Source organism: Carcharhinus amblyrhynchos, chromosome 3 (genome assembly GCF_965287045.1).
Source record: "Carcharhinus amblyrhynchos chromosome 3, sCarAmb.v2.hapA, whole genome shotgun sequence".
Classification (NCBI taxonomy): domain Eukaryota; kingdom Metazoa; phylum Chordata; class Chondrichthyes; order Carcharhiniformes; family Carcharhinidae; genus Carcharhinus; species Carcharhinus amblyrhynchos.
In genome coordinates this window covers 129,370,391-129,397,175 of record NC_137326.1, presented here as the reverse complement: position 1 = coordinate 129,397,175, position 26,785 = coordinate 129,370,391, and the positions used below count along the sequence as shown (strand labels likewise).

At 45.9% G+C, this 26,785-nt stretch overlaps 1 protein-coding gene across 1 annotated transcript; it reads left to right on the top strand.

The window, feature by feature from the left end:
* The first annotated feature begins 375 nt into the window (after positions 1-375).
* Positions 376-26,613, top strand: LOC145341265 (glutamate-rich protein 6). The gene is made up of 8 exons (XM_080186191.1): positions 376-381; positions 2,891-3,045; positions 8,072-8,139; positions 13,979-14,118; positions 16,944-17,029; positions 19,348-19,503; positions 21,751-21,979; positions 26,371-26,613. The coding sequence occupies exons 1-8, from the start codon at positions 376-378 to the stop codon at positions 26,611-26,613; spliced, it is 1,083 nt and encodes a 360-aa protein (XP_080042317.1).
* Positions 26,614-26,785: the final 172 nt, after the last annotated feature.

Sequence of the window (26,785 nt, the reverse complement as noted above, 5' to 3'; positions counted from 1 at the left end):
TTCCATGCCTCTGTAACCTCTAGTCTGTGGAGGCTGTGGACTTTGGATGGTGTTGCTGAAAGAGCCTTTGTAAATTGCTGCTGTGTATTGGACATTGCACAGCTGCCAATGTGTGCGGGCTGTCAGGAGACTGCTTCAATCTATCCCCGAAACCTAACCTTTCTCACAACCATAAATTCCAGCTCATCTGAAACTCTGATCAGCCCTATATTCCCAGAATTGAGAAGAACGAGGGATAAGCTCACTCAGTTCTGACGGAGCTTGATAGGGTAGATGGAAGGAGGATGTTTCCCTGGCTCGGGGATCTGGAACCAAGGTAATGTCACTAGACTTGTAATCCAGAGGCCCTGGGAGACACAAGTTCAAATCCCAGTTATGGAGGTTGGTTCAATTTAAATTCAGTTAATAAATCTTGAAATAAAAGGCTGGTCTTGGTAATGACCACGAAACTGTCATGAAAAGTTAAAGTTTATTAGTCACAAGTAGTCTTACATTACAGCTGCAATGAAGTTACTGCGAAACTCCTGTAGTCGCTACAGTCCAGCATCTGTTCGAGTCAATGCACCTAACCAGCGCGTCTTTCAGAATAAGAATTCATGAAGGAAAATATATATTTCTGGATCAACCTGGCTACTTTATAAAGTTATCATTTATCTTAAAACGGACAATGGCTTTACAGTGACATATCTGATGAGGCATGACTCATGTCAGAGGGAGGAATTTTTAGCCTTTCAACGACAGGAGGGAGTTGTTACATGGGATTTTCCAGCCGCATTCCTCGCAAGACCGGAGAATCCCATCCAAGGTCAATGGACCTTTGCCTGGTCTGTGTCTGCCCACTACTACTCCCGTAGCAGGCGGGATGAGAAAATTCCGCCCATTATCTCTAAAAATGATCGCTAAAAATTATCACTAATGCCTGCTCCTGATGTTCTTTTCTCCTATCCCGCACCTGTGGGGGCCATTCTTGCTGTCCATCAGTTCCTGGTCTCTCAAAAAGTTAAGAACATAAGAAATAGGAGCAGGAGTAGGCCATCTAGCCCTTCGAGCCTGCCCCGCCATTCAATAAGATCATGGCTGATCTGAAGTGGATCAGTTCCACTTTCCCGCTTTCTCCCCATAACCCTTAATTCCCCTGTCTATCAAAAACCTATCTACCCGTGGCTTAAATATATATAGCGAGGTAGCCTCCACCACTTCAATGGGCAGAGAATTCCAGAGATTCACCACCCTTTGAGTGAAGAAGTTCCTCCTCAACTCTGATCTAAACTGCCTTCCCCTTATCTTGAGGCTGTGCCCTCTAGTCCTGCTGTCCTTTCTGAGCGGGAAGAATCTCTCTACCTCTACCCTATCCATCCCTTTCATTATCTTATACGTCTCTATAAGATCCCCCCTCATCCTTCTAAACTCCAACGAGTACAGACCCAGTCTATTTAGTCTCTCTTCATAGTCCAACCCCCTCATCTCCAGTATCAGCCTAGTGAACCTCCTCTGCACTCCCTCCAAGGCCAAAATATCCTTGCACAAGTGCGGCAACCAAAACTGCACACAGTACTCCAGCTGCGGCCTCACCAGCACCCTGTACAGTTGCAGCAAGACCTCCCTGCTTTTATATTCTATCCCCCTCGCTATAAAGGCCAACATTCCATTCGCCTTCCTGATCACCTGCTGCACCTGCAGACTGGGTTTTTGCGACTCGTGCACAAGGACCCCCAGGTCCTTGCCTGTTTAAGTTGCATTTAAGTTGCATTTAAATATCCCATTTTTGCATTTAAATCCCTTTCAGGGTCCTTCCTTTCCCTATCTCTATAGCATTCCTGCCACCCTCTTAAACTCTCCATATCTTTTGTGCGTCCTTCTTCCTGCTTTAGCCCCAGTATTAGTTCCCATTCTCCATAATTCCTTCCCTAAACCCCTCCACATAACTCTGCACCTTGAGATCCTTCTTAAATTCTACCTCTTTAAAGATTTTAAGTCATTATTCGCCGCCATGCCCCATCTCACATCCTTTCTCCCTCCACCTGTGTTAGATACTTAATCCATTCAACTGAGCTTCAGAACAGACTGCATCCAGGCATCTCCTGACATCAGTCTCAACCTAGCTCTCAGGAGAGATATGGAAGCTTCTCAGCCCCACGAGATTTATTTTCCCTGTTGATGAAATATTTGCTGTTGCTTAGGGTCTCCCTGAATGAGACTCAGATCAAGAAAAAGAGCATGTGGAAACCTTTGCATATGAATCCACTGTCCCTCCACTCCAACCTCACAATGCGTCACAGAACGATGTGATGTTTTGGGCGGCACGGTGGCACACTGGTTAGCACTGCTGCCTCACAGCGCCAGGGACTTGGGCTCAATTCCCAGCTTGAGTCACTGTCTGTGTGGAGTTTGCACATCCTCCCCATGTCTGCATGGGTTTCTTCTGGGTGCTCCAGTTTCATCCCACAGTCTGAAAGTCATGTTGGTTAGGACCCAAACAGGCACCAGAATATGGTGACTAGGGGAATTTCACAGTAACTTCACTGCAGTGTTAATGTAAGTCTTACTTTTGACGAATAAGTAAACTTTAAATAATTAACCTCTGTTAGCATGGGTTTCCTCCGGATGCTCCTGTTTCCTCCCAGTCTGAAAGACATGCTGGTTAGGTGCATTGGCCGTGCTAAATTCTCCTCCAGTGAAACCCGAACAGGTGCTGGAGCATGGCGACTAGGGGATTTTCACAGTAACTTCATTGCAGTGTCAAGGTAAGCCCATTTGTGACACCAATAAATAAACTTTAAAACTGAAAAGGCTTTTCTGTTGGATATAAGTAAATCACAGCAGCTAATAGTTCTGCGGTGAAACTTACAAACCTGTAATGAGTGTGTGATTTCTTTTCATTCCTTTGCAGCTCTTTTGCTGTAAACAGTATCAGGACTTGATTGAGTCCCTCATGAGGGAAGAAGAACTGATGAGTTCCAGTTTGGAATTGATTGATATCTCGCCTCACCTCCCATTTGGCAGCCTAATCGAGAGGGAACAAGCCAAGGAGAGAGTAGCAATAAGGTCATTTACTCCCTCTCGCATCTGTTTCTGTTTCAGTTCGAAATTCAGCTTGGAACAATGTTCCTCAATGTCAATAAAACACAAAATAATCAGGCTAATCCATGATTCGCTGCAGCCAATTCAATTGTTGGAGAATGACACAACTAGATGACTACTGTTAGTGTTTTATTCATTTGTGGGTCATGCGCGTTACTGGCTGGCCAGCACTTATTGCCCATCTCTAGTTGCCCTTGCTCAGTTGAGAGTCAACCACATTGCTGTGGCTCTGGAGTCACATGTAGGCCAGACCGGGTTAGGACGGTAGATTTCCTTCCCTAAAAAACATCAGTGAACCAGATGGAATTTCTGACAATCGACAACGGTCATCTGTAGATTCTTAATTCCAGGTATTTTTTGAGGAATTCAAATTCCCCCATCTGCTGTAGTGGGATTCGAACTCAAATCCCAAAAACATCAGCTGAGTTTCTGGATTAATAATCTAGCAATAATACCACTAGGTCATCACCTCTCCCATAGTATCCTGGACAAAATCCTCAAGTACTACAGACTACATCCCAACAATTTTTCTATTTTGGCGTAAATGTGAGGAAAGGATACTTCTTCCAGGAGTAATTCCAGGAGTAATTAGGGATCTTTTATCAAAACAAGCTTTATTCATAACACAGCTTATGTATAACTCTCTCAAAATGAAGCAGCTTAACTCTTAACAGTTGAACAATCTTTAACCATGAAAAGAAACAACTCTAATTTCTACCTTTCAGTTCCAAATAAGCAACACTCTTCTTACAGATTTAAAACCCACCTTGAATATAATTAGCAATCACGAATATACTATAATGAGAATAGACAGCTATTGTGTTTTCAAAGAGATGTAAAGCAGAATTTTATGGGCTCACTCATCCCGAAACTGTAAAATTCTGCCCGAGGTCATTGGATCTTTCCATGGTCTGCCCCTCACTCATTCCAATTCCCATGGTGGGCAAGACAGTAAAATTCAGCTAATAGAGCTTTAGGAGGCCTGTGAAACTCTCCTAACTTCAACCCGAACAGCCAAACTCCAAACCCTTTCTGCAAAAGCCTGTTTCTTTCCATTACAAATGCATCTTTGCACATTAACCAGAATATCACATGACTCTGTCAATCATTCTAATCTGAAATCCCAGAAAATTTAAGTAAACAAAAGTCCATTAATTCTACTTAATATTGCAGGATTGCAATGAGCAATTATTCTGCTCTCCCAGCATCTGAGCCATATTCCTACCAGACATACTAACTACCTGTAGAAAGAAGCTGAACTTTAAAACATACTCCTAAAACATGAAAAAGACCAACAATATATATACATATCATTTTCACACTTTTGTAACACTGTGTGATCAATATTAGCTGATTAATTTGTTCATAAGTCTTTTAAAAGCATTACTTCTGTTTTGTTTGTTTGTAGATTAGTCCATTCTCCCATGGGTTTTTTATTCATATTAAGATTCAGGACCAATGGCAGAGAGCAGGATAATACCTGGACTAGTGTGCTGAATTAATTCAGTTCCCATTTTAACCTCACACGTGCTGATATTTGTACAATACTCTAATTTCATATTACTGATAATTGCAAAGCTGACAGCAGCTGTGAAAGCCAAGTTATTGGGAGCATTGAACTTGCTCTGGAGAGAGGCCTAGGAAACATTGCGGTGCCCTCACTGATTATTACTGTGTAAATGGAGAAAAGTTGATGCAACTGTACGATCAATAACTAGAAGTTACACATATACCGGGGCATGATTTTCTGGCCATTCTCCAAGATGGAGAGCGCAAACAACAGGAATCCCCTTGACAGCAAAGGAACTGAATATTCATAAGAACATAAGAAATAGGAGCAGGAGTAGGCCATCTAGCCCTTCGAGCCTGCCCCGCCATTCAATAAGATCATGGCTGATCTGTCGTGGCTCAGTTCCACTTTCCCGCCCTCTCCCCATAACCCTTAATCCCCTCTCTTATCAAAAACCCATCAACCCGCGTCTTAAAAATATTTAGCGAGGCAGCCTCCACCACTTCAACGGGCAGAGAATTCCAGAGATTCACCACCCTTTGAGTGAAGAAGTTCCTCCTCAACTCCGTTCTAAACCGCCCCCCCTTTATCTTGAGGCTGTGCCCCCTAGTCCTACAGTCTTTTCTGAGCGGGAAGAGTCTCTCCACCTCTATCCTATCCATCCCATTCATCATCTTATACGTCTCAATGAGATCTCCCCTCATTCTTCTAAACTCTAACGAGTACAAGCCTAGTTTATTCAGCCTCTCCTCATAGCTCAACCCCCTCAACTCCGGTATCAGCCTAGTAAACCTCCTCTGCACTCCCTCCAAGGCCAAAATATCTTTGCGCAAGTGCGACGCCCAAAACTGCACACAGTACTCCAGCTGTGGCCTCACCAATGCCCTATACAGCTGCAGCAAGACCTCCCTACTTTTATATTCAATCCCCCTCGCTATGAAGGCCAGCATCCCATTAGCCTTCCTGACCACCTGCTGCACCTGCAAGCTGGGTTTTTGCGACTCATGCACAAGGACCCCGAGGTCCCTCTGCACCGTCGCCTGCTGCAGTTTTTCGCCACGTAAGTAATAGTCCTTCCTACCATTCTTCCTACCAAAGTGGACCACCTCACACTTGCCAACATTAAATTCCATTTGCCATTTCCTGGCCCATTCGCCCAGCCTATCTAGATCCTTCTGCAGATTCTCCACACCCTCCGCACAATTTGCCGTTCCCCCAATCTTGGTGTCATCAGCAAATTTCAACACCCTACACTCGGTTCCCTCCTCCAGATCATCTATATAAATGGTAAAAAGCTGAGGCCCCAGCACCGACCCCTGGGGCACTCCTAGTCACCATCCGCCAATCCGAATAGCACCCGTTGACCCCCACTCTCTGCCTCCTATTTGACAACCAATCCTCTATCCACGCTAACACCCTACCCCCAACTCCATGTCCCTCGACCTTCTGCAATAACCTCTTGTGAGGCACTTTGTCAAACGCCTTCTGAAAATCCAGAAAGACCACATCCACCGGCTCTCCTCTATCCACCGCCCTAGACACATCCTCATAGAACTCCAGTAAATTTGTCAGACACGACTTCCCTTTAATGAAACCGTGCTGCGTCTGCTCTATCAAGCAATTCCCATTGTTGGCCAATGGTGGGCTGCTTCCACAGGGTGGTGGAAGGGGTGGGAATTCTGCCCCAGATGTATGTGGAGACTAGATTTTTAATTTTAAGCTAATACCTCCTCGGGTACAAAAATGCTTTGCCTACAGATAATTTTCATCAATTTTACTGCTACCCGAAAAGGCTTTGAGACCAGATCAGGAATATTGTGTACCTTTTTTTATTCATTGGTGGACATGGGCGTCGCTGGCTGGACAGCATTTATTGCCCATCCTTAGTTATCCTTGGGAAGGTGGTGGTGAGCTGCCTTTTTGAATCGCTGCAGTCCATGTGCTGTGGGTTGACCCACAATACCATTAGGAAGGGAATTCCAGGATTTTAATCTAGTGAAGAAATGGCAATATATTTGCAAAACGGCCTCCCATCCGTTGTCTCTGTCTACATTTCCCACTGCCTCAGCAAAGCAGCCAGCATAATTAAGGATCCCACACACCCCGGACATTTTCTCTTCCACCTTCTTCCGTTGGGATAAAGATACAAAAGTCTGAGGTCACGTACCAACCGACCCAAGAACAGCTTTTTCCCTGCTGTTGTCAGACTTTTGAATGGACCTACCTTACATTAAGTTGATCTCTGTCTACACCCTAGCCATGACTGTAACCCTACATTATTTTGTTTACTTCTCTATGAACGGTATGCTTTGCCTGTATAGTGTGCAAGAAACAATACTTTTCACTATATGTTAATACATGTGACAATAATAAATCAAATCAAGTCAAAAAGTCAGGATGGTGAGTGGCTTGGAAGGGAACCTCCAGGTGATCCCATGTATCTGCTGCCCTTGTCCTTCTAGATGGAAGTGGTCATGGGTTTGGAAGGCGCTGTCTTAGGATCTTTGGTGAATTACAGTACTGTATCAGCAGGAATGGGCGGATTGTCTTCTGACGAAAGGTTGGAGAGGTTGGGTCTGTATCCACTCGAGTTTAGAAGAGTAAGAGGCAACTTGATTGAAACCTTTAAGATCCTGAAGGGTATTGACAGAGTGGATGTGGAGAGGATGTTTCCCCTTGTCGGAGAGTCTAGAACCAGAGGGTCACGACTTAAAAATAAGGAGTTGCTCATTTAAGATGGAGATGAGGAGAAATTTCTTTCTCTTACAGGGTGGTGAGTCTCTGGACCTCTCTTCCTCGAAAGGCAGTGGAAGCAGAGTCTTTGAGTATGTGTAAAGCAGAGTGAGAGAGATTCTTGATGAACAAGGGGGTGAAAGGCTATTGGGGGTTGGCAGGGAGATGGAGTTGTGGCTACAATCAGATCAGCCAGGATTTTACTGAATGGCAGAGCAGACTCAGGGAGCCAAATAAGAACATAAAACCATTCAATATAGGAGCAGAATTAGGCCTTTCAGCCCATCGAGCCTGCTCCATCACTCAATCATGGCTGATAAATTTCACACCCTATTTTCCCAATTTTTCTCCATAATCCTTGATCTCCTTAACAATCCAGAACCTATCTATCTCTGTCTTAAAGACACTCAATGACCTGGCCTCCACAGCCTTCTGCGGCAAAGAGTTCCACAGATTCACGACCGTCTGGCTGAAGAAATTCCTCCTCATCTCTGTTTTAAAGGATCATCCCTTCGGCCTAAGGTTGAGCCCTCTGGTTTTAGTTTTCTCTACGAGTGGAAACATTCTCTCTACGTCCACTCTATCCAGGCTTTTCAGTATTCTGTAAGTTTCAATGAGATTCCCCCCTTGACCCAGATGCTCCTCATACCAATGGCCAACTCCTCTCCTAATTCTAGTGTTCGTATGTTTGTATGTATCTTCTTTGTTAGTTGGTTGAACTTCAATGTTTCTGTTTTGCTTTGCCAGGTTACGTGACAGAGAAGTGGAAAAAATTATGAAAAGGTCAAGAGAAAATCAACACCGACTCTCTGCTGGTAGGTTTCTCTTCACACGGTTTAGATTTTACTTTCCTAAAGAGGTTTAAATGCTTCATTTTATTTGTATATTTTACATTTGTGACTCTAGTAATGGTTCATAAAGTTGGGGATGATATATTAGACTGAATTGGGGATTGGTCAGTGGTTCGGAAGCACAGGGTAGGATACATTCAGGTTACCGGACTGTGACAAGTGGGGTGCCAAGGATCAGTCCTGAGGCCCCAGCTATTAACAATTTATGTTAATGAGTTTGTTGAGAGTAATGTATCTAAGTTAGCTGAAAATACAAAGTTATGTGGAAATTATGGGGTGGCAAGGTAGCACAGCACCTCACAGGGACCTGGATTCAATTCCAGCCTTGGGTAACTATGTGAAGTCTACACGTTGCCTATGTAGGTTTCCTCCAGGTGCTCTGGTTTCCTCCCATCATAGTCCAAAGATGTGCAAGTTAGGGGGATTGGCTGTGCTAAATTGCCCCTTAGTATCCCAAGATGTGTAAGTTGGATGCATTAACCATGATGAATGTGTGGGATTACAGGGATAGGGCGGGGGAGAGGATCTGGGTAAGATACTCTGTCAGAAGGTCAGTTCAGACTCAGTGGCCCAAATGGGCTCCTTCTGCGCTGTAGGGATTCTATGATTCTAACAACATTTAACAATGAGCAGGATACAAAGAGGCTGTGCAAAGAGTGGGCAATCAGGTGGCAGATGGAGTATAACGTAGTGAAATGTTTTTCTTGGCAGGAAGGATAGAAAAGCAGAATATTTTTTAGATGGTGATAAACCTTTAAACATAGATTTTCAGAGAAACTTGTGTGTCTGCCTATAAGAAACGCAGTCAGTTAGCATGCAGTGCAGCAGTCAATTATCCAGTTGTCACATACTGTATAATCATTTGCAACAATTTCCCTACTGTTAGTGTCAGGTTAACAGGTCCGTGGTACTCCTCTCTCCTCCTTCCTTTCTTCAATAACGTGGCTACGTCTGCTATCTTCCAACAGGAGCGGCACGGTGGCGCAGTGGTTAGCACTGCTGCCTCACAATGCCAGCCACCTGAGTTTGATGCTCAGATCACTGTCCGTGTGGAGTCTGCACACCCTCCCCGTGTCTGCGTGAGTTTCCTCCTGGTGCTCTGGTTTCTTCCCACAGTCTGAAAGAGAAGGTGGTTAAGTGGATTGGCCATGATAAATTCTCCTCAGTGTACCCGAACAGGCACCACAGTGTGGCAACTCGGGGATTTTCACAGTAACTTCATTGCAGTGTTAAGGTAAGCCTACTCGTGACATTCATGAATAAATAAACGAAGATATACAGCACAGATAAAGGCGTTTTGGTCCATTGTGCCTACAATGGTCAAAGACAAACCACTCAAATATTTTAATCCCATTTTCCAACACTTAGTTCATCTTTAGGAACTGTTCTGATTTGATTTGATTTATTGTTGTCACATGTATTGGGATACAGTGAAAAGTATTGTTTCTTGCACGCTATACAGACAAAGCATATTGTTCATAGAGTACATAGGGGAGTAGGAAAAGGAGAGGGTGCAGAATGTAGTGTTAGAGTTACCGATAGGATGTGGAGAAAGATCGACTTAATATGTGACAGGACCATTCAGAAGTCTGAAGGCAACAGGGAAGAAGCTGTTCTTGAGTCGGTTGACATGATCTCAGACTTTTGTATCTTTTTCCCAGACAGAAGAAGGTGGAAGAGAGAATGTGTGTTGTGTCCTTAATTAAGCCAGCTACTTTTCTGAGGTAGTGGGAAGTGTGAACAGAGTCAGTGAATGGGAGGCTGGTTTGCGTGATGAACTGGGCTATGTTCACAACCCTTTCTAGTTTTTTGTGGTTTTGGGCAGAGCAGGAGCCATACCGAGCTGTGATACCACCAGTAAGAGTGCTTTCTATGATGCTTCTGTAGAAATTAGTGAGAGTTGTAGCTGACATGCCAAATTTCCTTGGCCTCCTGGGAAAGTAGAGTCATTGGTGTTTCAGAATCGATAGAAATTTGGAAGATAACCACCACTGCGTCACTGTCCTTACAATCATCTTGTTCAACATACTGGGATGTAGATAATAAGGTCTAGGGAATTTATCAGTTTCCAGTCCCATTAATTTCTCTAGTGTCACACTCTACTAAAACTAATTTGTTTGGTTTCTCGTTCTTGCCAGTCCTTTGGTTCTTTAGTATTTCTGGGAGGCTTTTTTCTGTATCTTCCTCCATAAAGACCAACACTCAGATTTGTCTGGGGCTTGACAGGATAGACGCCAAGAGATTGAATCCTGTGGTTGGAGTGTCTCGAACTAGGGACACAGTGTCAGGATAAAGAGTTGGGCCTTGATTGAGATGAGGATGATTCTTTTCACTCAAAAAGTACCCAAACCCAGATGGTTCTGCTTTTCAGCTTCCAAGACTGAGGTCTTTGGACTTCAGGAGAGTCATGGGATACAGGGATAGGGCAGGAAAGTAGAATTGATGTCGGACAGCCATGATGTTACTGAATAATGGAATAGGCTCAAAGAACCTTCTGGTCTACTCCAGCTCCTAATCCTTCTGATCTTATGAATCAAAAGGCAGGATCATCTATAGCTCGTGACTGAAAGCACTCTGCAGTGTAAATGGGGTGGATTCCAGAGCTCGGGTGGTTCCAAGACTCCGAGACCCAATTTCAGTACAACCTTCAACCTAGAAGCACGCTCCAAGAGATTGCAACTGAGACTTGCTACTTGGAAATGTGGTCTGTAGGTAGGAATGTAACGCTCCAGAGGCACAGCCTGGCTGAATTTACCTTTTCACAATGCGAAAGGCGATTCGGCAGAAGAGAATCTCGAGGGAATCATAAACTCGCAGTTTTCCATCTAAGGTGACCAGGAGCTGCACACCGTGTTATGCTCTCTGCTGGACTAATAACCCCTGACCAGAAATGAGAGTCGGGAAGGAGGTTTATGAAACCATGAAGGGTACATAAGAACATAAGAACATAAGAAATAGGAGCAGGAGTAGGCCATCTAGCCCTTCGAGCCTGCCCCGCCATTCAATAAGATCATGGCTGATCTGTTGTGGCTCAGTTCCACTTTCCCGCCCTCTCCCCATAACCCTTAATCCCCTCTCTTATCAAGAACCCATCAACCCGCTTCTTAAAAATATTTAGCGAGGCAGCCTCCACCACTTCAACGGGCAGAGAATTCCAGAGATTCACCACCCTTTGAGTGAAGAAGTTCCTCCTCAACTCCGTTCTAAACCGCCTCCCCTTTATCTTGAGGCTGTGCCCCCTAGTCCTACTGTCTTTTTTGAGCGGGAAGAGTCTCTCCACCTCTATCCTATCCATCCCATTCATCATCTTATACGTCTCAATGAGATCTCCCCTCATTCTTCTAAACTCTAACGAGTACAAGCCTAGTTTATTCAGCCTCTCCTCATAGTTCAATCCCCTCAACTCCGGTATCAGCCTAGTAAACCTCCTCTGCACTCCTTCCAGGGCCAAAATATCCTTGTGTAGGTGCGGCGCCCAAAACTGCACACAGTACTCCAGCTGCGGCCTCACCAATGCCCTATACAGCTGCAGCAAGACCTCCCTACTTTTATATTCAATCCCCCTCGCTATGAAGGCCAGCATCCCATTCGCCTTCCTGACCACCTGCTGCACCTGCAAGCTGGGTTTTTGCGACTCATGCACAAGGACCCCGAGGTCCCTCTGCACCGTCGCCTGCTGCAGTTTTTCGCCACGTAAGTAATAGTCCTTCCTACCATTCTTCCTACCAAAGTGGACCACCTCACACTTGCCAACATTAAATTCCATTTGCCATTTCCTGGCCCATTCGCCCAGCCTATCTAGATCCTTCTGCAGACTCTCCACACCCTCCGCACAATTTGCCGTTCCCCCAATCTTGGTGTCATCAGCAAATTTCGACACCCTGCACTCGGTTCCCTCCTCCAGATCATCTATATAAATGGTAAATAGCTGAGGCCCCAGCACCGACCCCTGGGGCACCCCACTAGTCACCAACCGCCAATCCGAATAGCACCCATTGACCCCCACTCTCTGCCTCCTATTTGACAACCAATCCTCTATCCACGCTAACACCCTACCCCCAACTCCATGTCCCCTGACCTTCTGCAATAACCTCTTGTGAGGTACCTTGTCAAACGCCTTCTGAAAATCCAGAAAGACCACATCCACCGGCTCTCCTCTATCCACTGCCCTAGACACATCCTCATAGAACTCCAGTAAATTTGTCAGACACGACTTCCCTTTAATGAAACCGTGTTGCATCTGCTCTATCAAGCAATTCCCTTCAAGATGCCTCGCAATTTCCTGCTTAATGACGGATTCTAACATTTTACCTACCACAGATGTTAAACTAACCGGCCTATAATTCCCCGCCTTTTGCCTGGCACCCTTCTTAAACAACGGCGTAACATTAGCCGTTTTCCAATCTTCCGGCACTTCCCCGGAATCCAGCGACGTCTGGAAATAGTATAGAAAAGGTAAATAGCCATGGTCTTTTCCCTGTGGTAGGGGAGTCCAAAACTAAAAGGGGATAGATAGGTTTAAGGTGAGAGGGGGAAGATTTGAAAAGGACCACTTTTTCACACAGAGGGTGGTGCAAGTATGGAATGAGCTGCCAGGGGAGGTCGAGGCGGTTACAATTGCTACATTTTTAAAGGCATAAAATTCCTACAGTGCAGAAGGTGGCCATTCAAAGAACAAAGAACAAAAACAGCCCGGGAAACAGGCCCAATGAGCCCGCGCCGCCATCCCAACACCATCAGTCCCCCTCTCCACCCATGACCCTTATCTAATGTTTTATGGCCATCCACATTGAGGGAAACTGATTTAGGGACAATTTATTCCTGCCAATCAGCCTAACTGCACATCCTTTGGGGTGTGGGAGGAAACTGGAGCACCCGGAGAAAACCCACGCAAGCACGGGGAGAATGCGCAAACTCCCACAGACACCGGCCCAAATCCATGTGTCTGCACAGCAATCAGCGATAGTCACTGAGCTGTCGTCTTGCCCAGTATCTGGTCCAGTTTAGGCACACACTAACGACATGAAGCACTAGGCCAATCTCGAACAATCAAGAGCAGCCCAAGTACGACCCATCGCGTGTATGCCCCTCGTTGGACACAAGGCGGACCGACTTAAAACCTGTGAATGAAAAGGAAAAAAAACATTATTATTGTACCATATCCATTCGGCCCATCGAGCCTGCATTGGCAACGATCCCCCCCCAGGCCCTAACCTTGTAATCCTACATAATCCTCCTGACACTAAGGGGAATCCCACCCAGACCTGTTCCCCATAACCCCAAGTATTTACCCCACTAATACCCCTAACCTACACATCTTGGGGACACTAAGGGGCAATTCAGCATGGCCAATCCACCTAACCTGCACATCTTTGGACTGTGGGAGGAAACTGGAGTACCCGGAGGAAACCGACACAGGCAAGGGGAGAATGTGCAGACAGTGACCAAGGCCGGAATTGAACCCGGGCCCCTGGCGCTGTGAGGCAGCAGTGCTAACACTGTGCCACCGTGCCACCCTGGACATTTGCACAGTTACATAGCTGGCAAAGGATTAGAGGGATGTGGGCCGAACGCAGGCAAATGGGACTAGTTCAGTTCAAGAAACTTGGTCGGCGTGGACGGGTTGGGCTGAAGGAAGGGCCTGTTTCCGTGCTGTATATCTCTCTGACTCAGTGATAAGTTCCAAGCTGTAAGGAACATGGGAACAAAGGAGCGGGAGTAGGCCAGGGGTACGCTGGGTATGTTGGCTGTTTGGAATGATCCCTTTCCTCTGTCGCCTCACTCTCCGCCATTTTGAATCAAGGGCCGAGAAAGCTGACCACAATTACCTTTCACTTATCAACTTCGTTGGAGTTCGTAACCTTAAAAGAAACCCGTGGGGACGAAGGAGATTTGGATAATATTTTAACAGAAGCAGGGGATGATGTATTCAGTTGGAACAAGGTATGCACACAGATGTTTAGTCACATTTGAGAGTTTATTGAGAAGAATTTTACATTAATAGCGCACGTAGGGCCTGATTTTACCATTTTCATTCTCAGCGCTGAATCTGGGTGTAATCTGCTTTCGGGTGCCCCCATATACACTCAGCCCGAAAAAAAACAAAAATCGGGGGTCCCATTCGCGCTGTGGTGTGGGGGGGGTGGGGGGGGTGGGGGGGGGGGCTTAGCGTGGCCGGAACAATTGGAGCTCTGAACTGCACGTGCGCAGTTAGAAAAAAAATTTGAAAAAGCGCGCCCGGGTCAGATCGTTCCCGGGTCACAGGAAGTGGAGAAAATGGCCCGGGAGCGAAAAGCGGGAGCGATGGCCCCCACACACATCGCTCTTATCCATGCCCCCCCCCCCCCCCCTCTCCAATACCCACACACATCACTGTCCCCCTTTTATCTAACCCCCCTCCCCACGACCCATACACATCACTGTCCCCCTTATCAAAACCACCCCCCGTTTTCCCCCCCCCCCCCCGACTGATCGCCAGCAGAGTGACAGCGGATCTATCTGACCCCCCCGCGCACCCCCCACCACGGATCCATCTGACATCCCCCACCAGTGAGCGATGAGGCCTCATTCCCACCCCCCCCCCCAACCCCCACCCCACCCCGACTCCCCCCCCACCACCACCAGAGATACATCTTACCCGCCTCCCTTCTCTCCACCCCCCCCCCCCCACCGAGACAATGATCTGGTCTCACTAGCCCCCGCTCCCCCCCGCCCGAGAATGGTCTGGCCTCACTCACCCTCCCCCCCCCCCACCCCAACCAGACAACGATCTGGCCCTCGCTAACCCCGCCCCCCCCTCCAGACAACAATCAGGTGACAATGATCAGTCCTCCCACCAGAGATATATCTGACCTGCCTCGTCCTCCTCCCCCACCCCCCCCCCCAACCAGACAATGATTGGCCTCACTCCCCTCCCTCCACCCCCAACAAGAGAATGGCCCGACCCGCTCCCCCCCCCCCCCCCCCCCTCCCCTCCGCCACTGATCTGAGTCAGCGAGCTGTTGAAAACACTGCAGTCGCCTCTTCAGCAGCTGGAAGGCCCGATTCAGACTTCTATCCATCACGGCGCGCGGTTTCGGATCGGCAAACACGGTGGGAAAGAGGGGAAAATGCCGATAAAGTTGGGCGGGCAGTTCACTAATTCAATTTAAATACCTGCAAATACATTTAAATCGCCGTTGGGCCCAAAGCGGATCGCCGCCATTCCCGGGTTTTGGTAAAGTGGTAACCTGCGAGGACGTGGGCGCAGATCGCACTAATGGCCTCACACCCGACTTTACCACATTTCTGCACCCGAAAACAGGCGTGACGCAGTGGTAAAATCGGGCCCGTAATGTACCTTGCAGAAAGAGGCCATTTGAACTAACTGGTCCATTCCAGTGTTCGTGCTCCGTGCAAGCCTCCTCTTCCCCCCCCCCCATTCTTCCTTTATCCTTCTCAGCGTTTATATATTATTAATTAGTCACAAGTAGGCTTACATTAACTCTGCAGTGAAGTTACCGTGAAATTCCCCTAGTCGCCACACTCCGGCGCCTATTTGGGTCAATGCACCTAATCAGCTCCTCTTTCAGACTGTGGGAAGAAACATAAATACACAAGTCATACAGAATTTGTTTCGCAAAGAGTGTGAGTGGTCCCATGTGCAGAAAACTCTCAGGGAGAGCTCCAAGTTTGAAATAGACAACCTCCTGCATCTCAAGAGTTTTGCAATTATTTAAGTATTGCAAGTTCTTTGGAAATGTCTCAGTAATGGTGGGAGATATTTATAATGGCAATATTGTGTCTGAGATGCCTCACTATATTAGTGTTCACTAACTTCCGCTGCTGAGTTAAACTGCGGCAGCAACAATCGCGTGTGTGCATTCCACTCACAATGTGGCCTCTGACATGTGTAACTGTTCCTGATACTGGCGCAGGATTGAATTTTTCTATATCAGAGCTGAATCCATAGAGGGATCAATCCCCAAACTTCTCAGTCCACACACAACCCCAATTAGTTTACCACAATCTATTAAAAAATCAGACCACGAGAACAAACAAAATAAATAAGCTTATTTCCCCCAGCTTCTTAAGACCCTGGGTCCAGGTAGCTCAGTTGGATGAATATCAGACCCTTAATCCTAGGTAATTCATGAAAGCTCATCTTATCAACCTTGCTCCTTGCCTGAAGTGTGGTGACCCTCAGGTTAAATCATCACCAGTCAGCTCTCCCCCTTAAAGGGGAGAGCAGCCTATGGTCATCTAAGACTTTACCTTACCTTTAATCCTGGGGACATTGTTTTGAACCCTACAAGTGATAAGAAGTTTCATCTTGATTGTTTTGTTCAAAATAATTTTTATTGAGAAACATTACAATCAATTTTCCAAAGTCTATAAAACATTAGAAGTTGGAAATCTAATTTACTAAAAATTTCCTGATTTATATCTTCATCATTCACTTACTTGTCAGAAGCATCTTTTACAGTGAGAACTGTTTGTTTTGTTCTTTGAACTGTTGGCAAATGAGAGATAAAGTGGATACCAGAAGGTGCAATTCGTTCAGGACCACTCAGTGCTGTTAGTCTGTGTCTAGCCAACTTGTTTGAGTGCAGCCGCTAACACTGAGATCAACACTGTGCACATGCAGGAAGTTCTCCCTCTTGTGTGTGAGCTAGAAAATATGCAACTGAACCAATTGAGCTCTCCCTCATTGATGTTCCTCTGTGAAGCGTTGGGGTAAATGTAGACTGAAACACTCACCTTTATTGAATCTTTACCCTTTTGTAAAGGATCGTCCATCCTTGTTCATAGTGAAGTACTACAAGAATGGGAATAAGTTTCTTACAGCGTTTCCAGATGGAATGGCTCAGATATTGTATCCTTTGTGAAAGGTGAAGGGTATTTGATGCTGGCTGCAATTCATTGAGAAAAAGATGAGGGGAATCTAATTGAAACTTACAGAATACTAAGAGGCCTGGATAGAATGGGCGTAGAGAGAGTGGGAGAGACTAGAACCAGAGGGCACAAAATCAGAGTGAAAGGATGCTCTTTCAAAACTGAGATAAGGAGGAATTTCTTCAGCCAGAGGGTGGTGAATCTGTGAAACTCATTGCCATGTCATTGAGTGTCTTTAATTCAGAGATAGATAGGTTCTTGATCAATAAGGAGATCAAGGGTTATGGAAAGAAGACAGGAGAATGGGAACGAGAATCATTTCAGCCATGATTGAATGGTGGAGCAGACTCGATGGGCCGAGTGGCCTCATTCCGCTCTGATATCTTATGGTTTTATAAACACTTTGATCAAATCCTTTGTGCGCTATATTAATGCAATTGTTAACAAAAAGCAAAAATGCTGGAAATACGCAGCCGGTTCAGCAGCATCTGTGGAGAGAGAAACAGAGTTAACAGCTCAATGATCTTTCATCAGAATGTGTGGAATTCACTACCACAGAATGTAGTTGTCAAAACATTGTCTGATTTCAAGACGAAATTAGGTATTACTACTGGGGCTAAAGGGATCAAGGAATATAGCGGGAAGGGGGGGATCGGGATATTGGATTTGATGATCAGCCATGATCACAATGAATGGTGGAGCAGGATCAAAGGGCCGAATGGCCTCCTCCTCCTTCTTCTAGTTTCTGTGTAGATTGTAAAAAAAAAATGGAGATGCAATTTGCACACACGGTAATGTGGATAGAAGAGCAAGAGGGAAGAGCTGTGATAGGAGGGGATTAACGACAGAATGTTTCATGATGAAAGAGCAAAGGGAATGGTATTAAAAATAAAAGATGTATTTCGAGGAGGTGTGAATGGCAGGACCCAGTTGCCATTGTCAAGCTGGTTATTTTAAATAGATATTTCTCCGCACCTCACTAAGGGCAAAGAGGGTGAAATTGGTCTGCAGCTGTAGCAGGAAACAGACTCAACACAAACCTGCCTTTACACTACGTCCCATTTCTCTCAGCCAGTGACATCTTTGGCAAGGAAATTTGGGCACAGTGTACTAGCGGCTGACAATCCTCTGCTCCCGACTGCCGCCAATGACCAATTTCAACCCCAATAACTCATGCAGGGGCCGGGGGAAGCAAGGTACTTTTCACAAGGATCCGCCCAAGTGCTATTTCCCACTGGGGGTGTGTGGGTGCAGGTTGCTGGGGTTTTCAAGGTGCACAGCAGGAGTCTGCACTCAACCTTCGCCCACTGATTGTCCAATTGCCAGCGAACCTCACCTGACAGTAGGCAGCAAGAGCGAAGTAACGCGGGTGCTGGGAATCTGAAATGGAAGCAGAAATGCTGGGAGTACTCAGTATCTCTGGAGAGTGGAACAGGTTGTTAGGACGGGCGAAGCGTCATGGCTCAGTGCAGCAGGTGGTCAGGAAGGCGAATGGGATGCTGGCCTTCATAGCGAGGGGGATTGAATATAAAAGTAGGGAGGTCTTGCTGCGGCTGTATAGGGCATTGGTGAGGCCGCAGCTGGAGTACTGTGTGCAGTTTTGGGCGCCGTACTTACGCAAGGATATTTTGGCCTTGGAGGGAGTGCAGAGGAGGTTTACTAGGCTGATGCCGGAGTTGAGGGGGTTGAGCTATGAGGAGAGGCTGAATAAACTAGGCTTGTACTCGTTAGAGTTTAGAAGAATGAGGGGAGATCTCATTGAGACGTATAAGATGATGAATGGGATGGATAGGATAGAGGTGGAGAGACTCTTCCCGCTCAGAAAGGATAATAGGACTAGGGGGCACAGCCTCAAGATGGGGGGGGGGAGCGGTTTAGAACGGAGTTGAGGAGGAACTTCTTCACTCAAAGGGTGGTGAATCTCTGGAATTCTCTGCCCGTTGAAGTGGTGGAGGCTGCCTCGCTAAATATTTTTAAGACGCGGGTTGATGGGTTTTTGATAAGAGAGGGGATTAAGGGTTATGGGGAGAGGGCGGGAATGTGGAACTGAGCCACGACAGATCAGCCATGATCTTATTGAATGGCGGGGCAGGCTCGAAGGGCTGGATGGCCTACTCCTGCTCCTATTTCTTATGTTCTTATGTTCCTGATGCTGGGTGTAACAGTGTTACTGCTGCCCTGGCTCCGAGTAGCTAACATATCCCAGGGAACGTATTTATGTTGTTAATCCTACCCCTAGATCTTGTTTCAGGTCAAAAATCTTTACGGTTTGATTGCCTTGTTTTCCTTAACAATAAGCTACCCCTCTGGAAATTTGGCCATTCAGATTTTTACCGACCAACAGAAGAGGATTTGCTGCGTCGTGCAGGAAGACAGAGCGGATGAACCAGCAATTCGAGCAGTCTTTACCACGTATGGGAGGTGCACCTGCTATCACCCAAATGGAGTGGTCTGGTAGGTCATTTAAACCTCATGATTAAAACTCACTGAAACTCTTATCCGCTTCAAAGATGAACAGAGTCTTTGTGAGCTCATGGAATAAACAACTAATCAATCTGCTGAACCTACTCATAAAATCCCTACAGTGCTGAAGGAGGCCATTCAGCCCATCAAGTCTGTACCAACAACAATCCCATCCAGGCCCTTTTCCCCAAAACCCCACATATTTCCCCTGCTAATCCCCCCAATACTAGAGTCAATTTAGCTTGGCCTATCAACCTAACCCACACATCTTTGGACTGTGGGAGGAAACCGAAGCACCCAGAGGAAGCCCACGCAGATACGGGGAGAATGTGCAGACTCCACATAGACAGTAACTCAAGGCCGGAATTAAACCCGGGTCTCTGGCACTGTGAGGCAGCAATGCTAACCACTGTACCAGGGTGCTGTAGGTTAGGTGCCTACTCTGCTACAATAGTCAGTTCAACTGCTTGTTGAGATTTCAAACCATTTATGATTTATAATTCTGATTGTGTTTCTTTTTTGAAGAAAATACACTGGGAGGGACTTTCCAGCCTCACTCATCCTGAAACCGTAAAATCCTGCCCGAGGTCAGTGAACCTTCCCATGGTCCACCCCTCACCCGCTCCGATTCCCACAGCAGGAAGGGCAGTGAGATATCGGCCATCATGTTTCCAAAGCAATTGATGGTCATATGGATCCAGGTGCTTCTTCTCACAGTGAATATTCTTTCCTGTCCAAAGGGATTTTCCTTCCCTCTTGAGAGTTTGTTTTTAACCATTTCTGAGATAGTTGGTTGACATGTGGTTCACATTGAAATCCCACAACAAATTACAAAGGGTTGTGAACGAAGCCCAGTCCATCACACAGACCAGCCTCCCATCCATTGACACTGTTGACATTTCCTGCTGTCTCGGCGAAGCAGCCAGCATAATCAAGGACCCTACACAATTCGACATTCTCTCTTCCACCTTCTTCCATCGGGAAAAGGATATAAAAGTCTGAGGTCATATACCAGCTGACTCAAGAACAGCTTCTTCCCTGCTGCTATCAGACTTTTGAATGGACCTCCCTCACACTAAGTTGATCTTTCTCTACACCCTAGCTATGACTATAGCACTACATTCTGCATTCCCTCCTTTCCTTCTCTATGAACAGTATGCGTGTCTGTATAGCGTGCAAGAAACAATACTTTTCACTGTGTACTAATACATGTGACAATGATAAATCAAATCAAATCAAATCAAAATGTCTGAGGTCACGTACCAACCGACTCAAGAATAGCTTCTTCCCTGCTGCCATTAGACTTTTGAATGATTCTATTATATATTAAGCTGAACTTTCCCTTCACCCTAGCTTGTCACTGCAACACTATATTCTGTACCCTATCCTTTTCCTTTTTCCCTATGCACTTTATGAATGGTATGCATTGCCTGTATAGCACACAAGAAACCATACATAGCTGTGTGTTTCTGACAGGTTCCCCTTGCCTGCTTCACATTTGTTAACAAGCAGTTGTAAAACTCGCTGACAAATGAGTGGGGTAAAAATGCCAGCTAATTACATTTAAATTTATTGAAATGAGGTTCCCGATCTTCCTGGGTGGCAGAGGGTGGCGATGGCCTTGTGGTGTTATCACTAGACTATTAATTCAGAAATGCTCTGGGGACCCAGGTTCAAATCCCACCATGGCAGCTGGTGGAATTTGAATTCAATGAAATAAAAAATCTGAAATTAAAAATCTACTGATTGATCATGAAACCATTGCTGATTGTCGGAAAAACCCATCTGGTTCACCAACGTCCATTAGGAAAGGAAATCTGCCATCCTTACTTGGTCTGGCCTACTCCAGAGCCACAGCAATGTGGTTGACTCTCAACTGCCCTCCAAGGGCAACTAGGGATGCGCAATAAATGCTGGCCAGCCAGCAACATCCATGTCCCTCAAACGAATTTTAAAAAACCTTGTTACATCACCCGTGAAGGGCAGGGAGGATGAGAAAATGAGATCTTGCCGGTGAGGTTCTCGTTGTCCGAGTCTCATGATATTTTGCGCTCACATTGCCGTCTGCACAAGGTTAGGTACAAAATTGTGGCCTTTGTTTTTAACAATGCTTCTTTGGGACATTTCCCTGTGTTAAAGCTGCCGCAGAAATATACACCCTTCTTGCTCAAGCTCTAAGATGTGACTGGTGAATGTATCGTTAGGCAATGACTCCTATCCCTCTTGTTTCGTTCACAGGATAAATATGAATGCCAATGGTGGCCAGTATTTGGATGAGCAAGGCACCCGAGTAAAGCGCTGGCACTGGAGAGACCACCTAACCCCCCTTCTCTTTGCACCGTTTAAACCAATCTTCATATCGTTAAATGAAAACGTTGGTGTCAGAATTCTACAGCAGGATCGGATTTTTGTCAGTTTCCTCGCTATGGGGAAACAAGCAAAATTCAAAGTGGGAACAAAACTGAAGGTAAACATGGGAATCGGGAATAAAGTCATCGTCATGTTTAATCCTCCTGTATGATTTTCTCCGCCATGTTCATTCCTCCCAATTCTGACCCCTCCCATCCTCCCAATCGTTTGAAAATCACAGCAACAGTCCAGTGACTTGAAGATAAAGGTTGGAAAGAAAGAAATTTATTTAGTGAACTCAAAGAGGTAATACTGCCAGCCATTGCTTCCCACTGGGGATAATCTGTCAGAGGCACATCATCTAGGTGCTGTCCACACGATTTTCCAGGTGTTGAAATCTTGATAGTGGCACAGTGGCTAGCACTGCTGTCTCACAGCACCCAGACCCCAAGTTCAATTCCGGCCTTGGGTGACTGTCTGTGCATGTTTGCAGATTCTCTCTGTGGCCCTGTTGGTTTCCTCTGGGTGGTCTGGTTTCCTGCCACAGTCCAAAGATCTTCATAGAATCCCTACAGTGCAGAAGGAGACCATTCGGTCCATTGAGTCTGCACCAACCACAATCCCACCCAGGTCCTATTCCCGTAATCCCACATGTGTAACCTGCTCCTTCCTTGACATTTGGGTCAGTTTAGCATGGGCCAATGAACCTAACCTGCACATCTTTGAACTGTGGGAGGAAACCGGGGCACCCGAAGGAAACCCACGCAGATTTGGGGAGAATGTGCAATCTTCACACACACGATGACCCAAGGCCAGAATTGAACTCGGGTCCCTGGCACTGTGAGTGCTAACCACTGTGCCACCGTACTGCCCAAAGATGTGTATATTAGATGAGTTGGCCAAGCTAAACTTTTCCTTAGTGTCCCAAGCGAATTAGCGGGGTAAATATGTGGGAGAGGGCCTGGGTAAGATTCTCTGTCAAAGAGTCGTTGCAGACTCGATGGACTCCTTCTGCACTGTAGGGATTCTATGATTCTGGGATAGAAAAAAAATAACAGGTTTCCATTGTATTTTGTGCTCCTTCTGTCTCAATATGGGTGTCAGATCATGGAATCACCCTATAATCACTCCATCCCATACTGCAATGTAGGGTTGTTTTTTTCTGTAGATCTAAGATGTCCAGTCTCAGGATGGAGGAGCTGAGAATAGTCACTGAACCAATTGGAAGATTTGTCACTGAGGGCTGCTACTTTGCACCTCCCTAACAAGTGCCTGGGCGGCACTGCTGCTTCACAGTGCCGGGGACCTGGGTTCAATTCCAGCTTGGGTGTCTGTCTGTGTGGAATTTGCACACTCTCCTTGTGTCTGCATGGGTTTCCTCCGGGTGCTCTGGTTTCCTACCACAGTCCAAAAATGTGTGGGTTAGGTTGATTGGTTATACTAAAAATTGCCCTTAGTGTCCTGAGATGTCTAGGTTAGAGGGATTAGTGGGTAAATATATGGGGGTAGAGCCTGGGTGGGATTGTGGCCGGTGCAGACTTGATGGGCCAAATGGCCTCTTTCTGCACTGTAGGGTTTCTATGATTCAATTTAAAATAGTTGGCAAAAACAATCCAGAGCTAGGGTGAAGAGGGAGGTTTTCATGCAGCAAGTTGTTACGACCTGGAAATCATGATCTAACTGGAAGCAGAATCAACAGGAGCTTTGCAAAGCATGTAGGGTATACCAGTCGCAATATTTTTGAAGAGAAAATATTTGTAGGGCTATGGGAAGGAATTCGATGATTGAGACTTATTCCATAGTTCTTCCAAAGAACCTGCGCAGATATGATGGGCTGAATGGCCTCCTGTGGATGAGAGGTTCCCACTGCTCATCAGTATCCAGCCAACAGGTTTATGGAATGTGAGCTGGTGGTTGAGGGGCAGCAGGGTCAGTGTTGGTTATGAACAAAACCTCCTGTACCTCCCCTCTACCACCACCACCTCCTGGGTTAAGGGCACAGTAAGAAGTCTCACAACACCAGGTTAAGGTACAGTAGGTTTATTTGGAATCACAAGCTTTCGGAGCGCAGCTCCCTCCCTCACCTGATGAAGGAGCAGCACTCTGAAAGTTTGTGATTCCAGTTAAACCTGTTGGACTTTAACCTGGTGTTGTGAGACTTCTTACTGTGCCCACCCCAGTCCAATGCCGGCATCTCCAGCTCCTGAGTTAAGGGTGCAACAGGAGTAGAACTCTGTATGCCATTCAGCCCTTCCAAACTGCACTGTCAATACAATCACAACTAATAATCCACCTTAACTCCACCTTCCCATGCTACCTCCATATCCCTCTATTCCCTTCATGTGATGATGGATCTGCTTGTTTCCACTGGCGGGTGAAACTAGAACGAGGGGGCATGGCCTCAAAATAAGGAAGAGCAGATTGAGCACTGAGTTAAGGAGGAACTTTTTCCCCCAAAGGGTTGTGAATCTGTAAAGCAGTTGAAGCAACCTCGTTGAATGTTTTTAAGGCAAAGATAGATAGATTTTTGAACAATAAAGGAATTAAGGTTATGATGAGCAGGCAGGTAAGTGGAACTGAGTCCACAAAAAAGATGAACCATGATCTTATTGAATGGCAGAGCAGGCTCGAGGGGCCAAATGGCCTACTCCTGCTCCTAGTTCTTGTATTGTCCAGTTTAGCTCCGATGTACAAATTAGCTACTTGGGAAGGAAGTTGGCAGCATCTTATCTCTGCAGGACCTTCAGGAAAAGAGGGAAAAAATATTAAATATTATTTCCCAATAAAGAAGTTGAAGGCACAGCTCAGCAAGAAACAGGTCCCATCTTGCTGAAGAATGGGAAAAAATAGTCACAACAGGAGGAGAATATAAATCAATAATTTTGCAAGTGGGGAACCCACAAACTTCCACAGGTGGCCTTACTGCCTCACCTCTAAACTGTGTGAAGTTTTACATTGGAGGAGCTGAAGGTGGGATGGGTCATTCATTAATGGCCATGTAAAGGTCACTTTCTGCATGACCACAATTTTGAGGGCCAGTAAGAATGATACAAAAGTCTGAGGTCACGTGCCAACCAACTCGAGAACAGCTTCTTCCCTGCTGCTGTCAGACTTTTGAATGGACCTACCTTGCCTTAAGTTGATCTTTCTCTACACCCTAGCTATGACTGTAACACTACATTCTATGCTCTCTCCTTTCCTTTTCTATGAATGGTATGCTTTGTCTGTATAGCATCCAAGAAACAATAGTTTTCAATGTATGTTAATACATGTGACAATAATAAATCAAATCAAATCAAATCTAACATCCCCCTTCCCCTAAGATCCCTTTAGCCTCAAGAGCTATAGAAACTATAGAAGCTACAACTGTAATAAATCAAAAAAAAATCAAGGGTAGAAGGGAAGTCTAGTAGGTTATCCATCTCGTACCTTGGGTGAGAAATGCGGGGGGCCGGGGGTGTGGAGGGGTGGATAGTGGTTCCTTCATCACTGGCCCCCTTCTCCGCTGGGGCCTGACCCCCAATGTCTGCCATTTGCCTGGGTTCTCTCTCCAACCCACCGCTAGCCTCTCTATCAAGAACCCCAACCCTTTCTACTCCCTAACCTGGAGCCTCCTCTCTGCTCCCTGCCACAAGACACCCGAACCTACCTAACCCTGAGCTCCTAGCACTTAGAATCAGAGCACCCGCAGAGTGTTAACTGGCTGCAGGGAAACCGATATTGGTGGGGATGCGTGGCCCACTATTCGGAAAATCCCACCCATGGTAGAGTTTCTTTATACAGCCCCGGTGTAAACCTAGTGGCCTGGATTGGCGGCCCAATTTCAATGGATAGAAATATTGTGCCGTTTTTCTAACAGGTTGGCCAATCCATTTCTTCAATCACAGACTGGATAAAAGCAAATTACTGCAGATGCTGGGATCTGAAACCGAAAGAGAAAATGCTGGAAAAATCTTAGCAGGTCTGATAGCATCTGTAAGGAGAGAAAAGAGCTGACATTTCAAGTCCAGATGACCCTCTGTCAAAGCTGAAAGACACAGAAAGTGGGAGATATTTATACCGCAGGGTGAGGGAATGAAAGACAAGTCATAGCCACAAAAACAAGGGAAAAGGCTGCTAATGGCAGCCCATAGAGAGAATAAAGGGTGTGAATGGCCAAATGGCAGGGAAGCTGAAATCAGAGGGTAAACTGTAATAGATGAAGATGTGGGGGGAGGTGGAAGAGAGGTAAAATTGAGAAAAAAGGGAAGCGAAGGGGGAGAAAAGATATGGAAAAGGGGGATAAAATAGGGGGAAAGTGTGGGAGAGGGAAAGAAAAATAAAGACAATAAAGAAATGAAAGGTCGAGAACAGTTAGAATCCACGTCTTGAGTTATAAATCTTGGCAACGCGTTTGAAATCTATTCCCTTCATACTTCAAGCAGAAAGCAACGTCCTCAACATTTTCAAATCATCTGAGTCTATCTGTTCCATTAAGTTTAATCTCGCTGCTTTCTTTTGTTCGTCCAGTTTAAAAATCTCTCAAAGGAATTCCTCACAAAATCTTGGATAACTGAAGATGAGCTTTTCCTGCAAGCCACTCAGCTGAAGGTCCGAACAGCAATTAACAAATTGTGCATTGCCCTGAACTTTCCCAACAACCCAAAGGAAATTCCGCTTCCACTTCACCTTGTGTCTCAAAAACAGAAGCTTTCCCAAATCTATGCAAATATTAAAATGAACAAAAGCACCGAGGAGGAAAAAGTCACATGAGGAGTACAGATGCTATAGCTGGCTGAGTATAATTTGTGTGTGTGTGTGGATGGGGGGGAATTTATTTGTGTGTGAAATAAGCTCTCGAATTTTTAATTGAACTAAAGAATTATTCAGCTGAAAATATCTCCAACCAGTATTACACCTATGGAAGTAATGTTGGCTCAAGCAA